Below are 6,862 nucleotides of genomic sequence, written 5' to 3' on the forward strand. Positions count from 1 at the left end.
TTCCAGAATTGACCCCCTCCCCAGCTTCTCCCAGAATTGCCACTTGATACTTTTTTACAATTCCTAGCTAATTAGACCTTAACTAACTAGGAATTGTAAAAAAAGATGGAGCGGCAATTCTGGGAGAAGCTGGGGAGGGGGTCAATGCTGGGAGAATTGCCCAAAAAAACTGGCCCCAAGGCCGCTTGGCAAACCTCGGGCCATTCCGAGAAAGTTTAACACCCGCACATGAAAAGAGGCAAAAGGGGGCGTCGGGTGACATAGGAGTGCCGGATTGCAAAACGGACAACGGGGAAAATGCTCGGATGCATGAGAAGAACACGTATGCAAAATGAGATGCACATGATGACATGGAAATATACAACACACAAGCAAATGACATGGCGATGACGGCGAATAACTGACGGACACCTGGCGCATCGAATCCGGGGCGTTACACCCTCGTCCTACCAAAAGCTGCCAATGCATGGCTTATCGAATTTTGAGATCACTTTATGTGAGTAATACAGGAGCTTCATTGAGAAATGAGAAGCTCAATATCACGAAGAATTAGAAAACTATATTGTGATTTGTCCATTTCTTCCTTTTTAATCATATTCACAGTCTCCAAACTGTCTATTTAAACTAAAACAACAGGTTGACTCCACTATATTGTGTTGTTGCCCCTGTCGTTGTATCTGATATTGTCTTGGTACTTAGTTGTATGGATGCTTACTTTATCTATAAAGTGTGGTGGAAGTCTATTTCGAAACAAGTGAGAGAGAAAATTCTTCTCTGATTGCAAGTAGTTCTACCTCCAGAGGATCATAACAATGCAGCAAGTGACGGCATGGACCGAAGAATATGCCTCCATTTGATTTTGTAAAACCAGAATGTTGACAGAAATAAAAGTAATAGGACTAATGACGTGGCATATACACATGTGTTGAGATAAATATAAGTAGTACTCCCTTCGTCCGGGTTTATTAGGCCTAAGATCACCACAAGCACGTCTGTTTTTATAAGTCCTTCCTATGAAAATCAACATGAATGCATCCATTTCATTGGTTGTAGCAAGAGGCATTGTTGCTAGTCCCATGGCTAAATGATAAATATGTTGCATGCATGTTTTTTCACTGGCTGCATATGAGAGCTGATATATGAGAGAGTGCATAGATAGATGAAAGGATTAATGTGAGCAAATTAATATATGTTTTGATCCAAGAGAAGTGGTCTCAGGTCCCAATCCCGGCAGAGGGAGTAATGATCAACTACTTAAGTGTGCAAGATTCCTGTTGCACGCTCAACGTGATTGCGTAGACGGGCACGACAAAAACTAAATAATCTTTATAATCTTTCGGTCGACAATTGTTCCACCCTTGTTCTTGTAGATGATACCAAACTTCTCGATGGGGTGCAAGGAAATTGATATTGCCCCCATCAAGTAATTAAATTTCCGCTAAGATCTATGAAATCCGGCTCACATTATAGACTTTTAGTATCCCTGCATCAGATGTTGAACCTTCCGAACCAGTCAAGGCATACAAATAAAAAAATTGGATCCCAATATCTGGCATCCGTCAGTCAGAGAACGATCTCCAGCGAACTACTCCCTCCGTCCCATATGGAACGGAGGCAGTAGTTTGTTCGCTGGGGGAGCAGCTCCGAGCAAACGGTCTGGCCATCCCTCGATCGATCGTCAGTGAGGAGGCCCCGATACTTTTCTTTTTCGAAAAACCGTCATCAACAAAAAAGTCCCCTAAATTACCATGATCTAACTTATGAAAAAATGACATGTTACTTTATAAAAAAAATGGCATCTCTCTAATTTCATAAAAATATGATGAGTATGATTTTAAAAGGTTGTATGAACTACAAAAATGAAAAATGCCATGCTAAAAATGCCACCTCTCTAATATTATAAAAATACAATGAGTATGATCTAAAAAAGTTGTATGAACTAAAAAAACATTTAAACTGCCATCCTCGGGATAAAAATGCCATGAAAAAAAAGAGCCATGTGAACAAAAAAAGAAAGAAAGAAAAAGCCATAATCAAAACAAGTGTCATCTCTTAATAAACAAAAAATGCCATCTAAAAACCAAAAATATCATCTCTTAATAATAAAAGTGCTATCTCTTAGTAAACAAAAAAACCCATCTAAAAGAAAAATTCCATCTCTTAATAATAAAAATGCCATCTCTTAATAATTAAAAAAGGCATATCTTAATAAATAAAAATGTCATCTCTTAAAAAAATGCCATCTCGTAATATAAAAATGCCATATCTTAAAAATAAAAATGCCATCTTTTAATAATAAAAAGGACATCTCTTAATATTAAAATGCCACGTTACTAATTATTAAAATGCCATGCTCTTAGTAAAAAAATGTCATCCAAAACATGAGAAATGCCATGCTACATACAATAAAAATGCACATTGCTTAGAAAAAAAAATCACCTCCACTTTTCTTCTTCTTTCAAACAATGTAAAAATTCAGGATTTGTTAAAAAAATCAAATGAAAAACAAAAACAAAAACAACTTGAAATAGATAAAAGCATTGTTGAGAAAATCGTTAACTGGTAGCTGTTCGGTTGGCTGTCATCCTATCGAGTAGGGGATTAGTAGGCTAATCGGCCATTTAATCAACTAATCGGACGATTTATCGGTTTATCGCTTACTTGATGACCCTACGAGTAGGGATTAATGGGCAAGTTAACTGGTTAATCGGACGAGTTCTTGAACAGGGGATAAAAGGTGTTTGAGCGCCAAAATATTCAGAAAACGTACACTAGCTCAACTGGTGAGTTCCCTATGCGGCTCTCCAGGATATTTGAGCGCCAAAATATTCAGAGAACTGACATGGCGCTAGATTTGTGCCAAGATCTGTGTAGCTAGATCAGACGGCAGGAAGGACGTTTGCTGGAACCTGTTTCTTGGCTCACGTACGCCAGCTAACATTTACGATGTTTTTTTAATAAGGAAGGCATACAAAATACTACCTCTGTGTACACTAATATAAGACGATTTTGCAGTTCATAGTTTACAGAGGGAATACATTTTCTGAGGAAGGAAGGCATACAAAATACTTTGGTGCTCTGGACCAATAGCTGGACAGTGCTGCTACAATCTTCAATTAAGTGAAGTACATCACACAACTTTGATCCTTTGATCCTAAAGTATACTACTACCTCCCTTCCAGACACCGACTTAAACTTCTCTAACTTTGACTATAGATTATAAAGTAACACTCGTAACTCGTAAGATTGTTCAAATAAAAATATAAAATTAATGTAAAGTGTTTTTCCATGAAAAATGTTTCATAAGAAGGGTACTAACATTTTTACGTACTAAGTAACATTCAAAGTTGCATCTTAAAAAGTGCCCATGTCTACAAGGTCATGTATTTAAAAACGGAAAAATTTGATTTTATTATGAACTAGTCTTGAATTATAATCCACACAAAAGGACCTTGCATCAATGTCTGAAACATGATCATACTAGAAGTAGTTAGTACACAACCATGGACACAGATAGACCATTAACATGGCAGAGCCAGTAAAACGGCAAAGTAGCGAGCACATATAGACCATTAACATATTCCCAAAGCTCCTGCCTCGAAAACAAAAACAGCCTTTTTTTCACAATGGAAGAATACCAGGATATTACATGGCACATGTTCATAAGGTTTCCAGTTTTTACTGGTGCAGTTCAAGCTGGAATTACAAATTATAAGTTCACTTGCTTCCACTGCTAGTTTACAGAGCATGTGTACTAACAAATTCACAGTTTTCAGTGGAGACCCGGGATAAGTGAGAAAAAATTCTGTATATATGGAGCATGTGGGCATGCTTTCGTGACGAAAACAATCTAACTAGTGTAGCTTAGATCTTCTCTTCTCCCTCGCACAGAAGACAGGAATGGGGATATCTATTCTATCAGCTTAGAAACAGGGGCAAAACAAGAATGCTGGGATTTTACAGTGAGAGTAGAAGTATGATCCAAACATCCTTTTTCCACTACTGAGTCCAAGGAAGGTTCCCAGAGTATGGCACCATGCCGCAATAGGAGAATAGACCCTTCAATTCAGGGCAGCCATTGGGGTAAGGAATGGTACGGTGAAACGGGTCTCTCTTGAGCCTCTTTACACGAAGAGGTCCAACACATCCGTATGGATCTTCTTGGAACTGAGACCTGACAGAGGCTTCGCCTTTCAGAGCTGCCTCCTTTGCTGTAGCTGTAGCTGGGGTGCCTGAGAAAAAGAACCTTTCTTCTGGGAACCCGAGTGCAGATCTGTGCAGTTGTGCAAATCTTTCCTCCTTAAAATCATAGCTTACGACCTAAGCAACAAAATGTTCAGAGTCGCAAATTGGCAAATCAACAGACATTCAAGAATTAATTTGAAGTACAGATAAATGCATTACCAACAAGTAATAGGTGAAATAAGGTTTCAGCAGAAAGCCTTGACAAAAAGGGAAAAAAAAACTTACAGTTATATTCTGTGGGTATGTTCCAGTGAGTTCTCTGAAACGGCAAACGCTAAATAGGAGATTCTCAAAACTATCTCGTGCATGCTCCTCAGTGAGTGCCCGGTTCCTTACACTATCATCATTTCCTGTGCATGTACATGCAAATAGTGAGAAGTTTTTGCCAGATGATTGCCAAAATAACTAACGAACTCGAACTGGATACATAAACAACAGTGGTAATACTGTACTGAGATGAGAAAGTAAACATGATAAACTTCAGGAAGCATCAACCTCTTCAATCCTACATTCTGACTATCCATGTTTCAGAGATGTATTTATGAGCTGAACTACATGTTTGACACAATTAGAGAACTCATCAGCCATTTTGCAATGGCCTCTGCAAAATGTGAAGCAGCTTGCTGTCAATGATGTTTTCTGCAGCCATTTTAATTATTTACTTCCACAATACTAGTAATTCCTAAATCTATGATCATGCATCAATATATATATACAGAACCTAAAACAAGCATGTTGTTTGCTTTGCATTTTCATCAGAGCAACTGAGTATTTATGTAGTAGTCAGAACTCAGAAAGTAATTGTACATCTAGGCCTTGTTGTTACAAGTGCAGGATACATATGACGAACAATCGCCAAAAAGACTAATCAGCACCACATTTCCAAACCCCATTGTGCCAATAATAATAATCTTACTAAAGCACGAAAGAAGGAATGTTGATGTAACCTGAAACTCACCAAACCAGCCTTCCGACTCTGCAATAGCCCAGTAGCTCTGCGCCTCGCTCCTCGGCCCTGCATCTTTCCTCGTCTCCCCACCGCTAAACAAGAGGAGCGCGCCCTGATCCCTCCCCGCGATCTCCACCCCCTCCTTGATGTGCGCCAAGAAGGTGGCCGCCTGGCCGGGGTGCTTCTGGTACGGCTCCAAGAACCACGAATCCTCGCGGTCGGTCTTCCCGCAGCTCGCGCTGGTGTATATCGAATGACCGGCCACCATGACGAGGTTGCGGAGGCCCGGAAGCGGGTGCGCCCCGACCTCATTGCCGCCGCTCCTCATCGTCCTGAACCTGGTCTCGTACACGGAGAGCAGGATCAGGACGCTCAGCCCGAAGGACAGCAGGATGAGGGCGACCGCGACGGGGTGCGCCTCGTAGAAGAAGCGGATCCTCATCAGCGCCGAGCTGAGGGGGGCGGGGGCGTCGAGATGCGAGGCCTTGGGCTTGCGGCCCTTGCGGGGGATCCCGGACTCGAGATCGTAGTCGGCTCTAGGGTAGCGGAAGGACTTGGGGCTCCCGGGGCCGAATCCCTGGCTGCTCATCGAGCTCTGCGGAGCTCCGCCGCCTCGGGGCGGCCGGATCTAGGTGGTGGTGGAGTAGAGGAGAGAATTTAGAGCGGCATTGGATCGGTCGGATTGGAGCTCGGGGAGGTCGGGGATCAGAGCAGCGTGGGAGATGATAGAAGGGATCGAGGAAAAAAAAGGCGAGGGTACCGTGGAGGGTGGTGGAGGGGAAAAAGTCTAGCCGTGGAAGATTCGATGGTTCAGATAGTTGGCTACTTCGTGGTAGATGGAGCCATGGACCCCGTCCTCAAACTTTGCTCACCCATCCCGCGGCCACCCTCATGTACTGTCATAGATGTCGTCGTCGGATGCCTCGTCCCTCAAAGAGCAATATGGATGATGCCTTGGCGGAGTCCATGGCGGTGAACTGCAAGACGAAGAACGTCGCCCGGAGGAAAGGGCGGCGAAGGAAGTTACGGCGAAGGAGGTGGTCAACATCGATGTGGATGTGTCCCCCTCTATTGTGATTGTTGGCCCCGCACGCGTCGCTTTGTCGTCGAGAAGAAAGCCGCCATCGCCCCCCCCCCCTCCTCCCCCAACCAATAACGATCCGTCGTTCGAACGGGGAGGGGATTCCGGACGGCCGAACGCAACTGAAGGGTCCGGAGATGGTGCACAACTCGCCGCAAATCCAATGGATGCAAACAAGCACGGGCAGCATCAGCGCCCTGTCTGCCCAGATCCAGTTCGACAAAATGTCGCAGCAAGACACGATACAATTTTTCCTCCATTTTGTATTGCTTCTTTTTGTTTTTAGCTATGCCATTGGACCAACTTGATACATATGCCATTAGTTTATTTGGGATCCTGGTCATTTTTGGACAATTTCATGACGAACATGAGCCTATGGAATATGACTTGGGGATCCCAATTGTCTTGCGCATGTTATTAGGGGAACATTGGGCCCTACCAAAAAAAGGCAAAGATACGCAAGGCAAGAGGCCTGGCATTCTCAACCTATGAGGATGCTTTGTTGGTTGAATCTTGATAGTCCATAAGCATATGGACCCTATATGTGGCATGGAGCAAAAGGGCAACAAGTATTGAGAAAAGATCCA

At 42.8% G+C, this 6,862-nt stretch overlaps 1 protein-coding gene across 1 annotated transcript; it reads right to left on the minus strand.

The window, feature by feature from the left end:
* Positions 1 to 3,597: 3,597 nt before the first annotated feature.
* Positions 3,598 to 6,028, minus strand: LOC123045519 (uncharacterized protein C57A10.07). The gene is made up of 3 exons (XM_044468596.1): positions 5,204 to 6,028; positions 4,471 to 4,595; positions 3,598 to 4,320 (listed from the first exon to the last, which is right to left on the minus strand). The coding sequence occupies exons 1-3, from the start codon at positions 5,781 to 5,783 to the stop codon at positions 4,000 to 4,002; spliced, it is 1,026 nt and encodes a 341-aa protein (XP_044324531.1). The 5' UTR covers positions 5,784 to 6,028; the 3' UTR covers positions 3,598 to 3,999.
* Positions 6,029 to 6,862: the final 834 nt, after the last annotated feature.

Source organism: Triticum aestivum, chromosome 2B (genome assembly GCF_018294505.1).
Source record: "Triticum aestivum cultivar Chinese Spring chromosome 2B, IWGSC CS RefSeq v2.1, whole genome shotgun sequence".
Classification (NCBI taxonomy): Eukaryota; Viridiplantae; Streptophyta; class Magnoliopsida; order Poales; family Poaceae; genus Triticum; species Triticum aestivum.

Excerpts from the sequence above, each read along its gene's own strand:
- LOC123045519 (XM_044468596.1), bottom strand. The coding sequence starts at position 5,783 with ATGAGCAGCCAGGGATTCGGCCCCGGGAGCCCCAAGTCCTTCCGCTAC. Across the intron at positions 4,596-5,203 it reads AGAGTCGGAAGGCTGGTTTG|GAAATGATGATAGTGTAAGG; the intron begins GTGAGTTTCAGG and ends GTACATGCACAG. Across the intron at positions 4,321-4,470 it reads CATACCCACAGAATATAACT|GTCGTAAGCTATGATTTTAA; the intron begins GTAAGTTTTTTT and ends TTTGTTGCTTAG.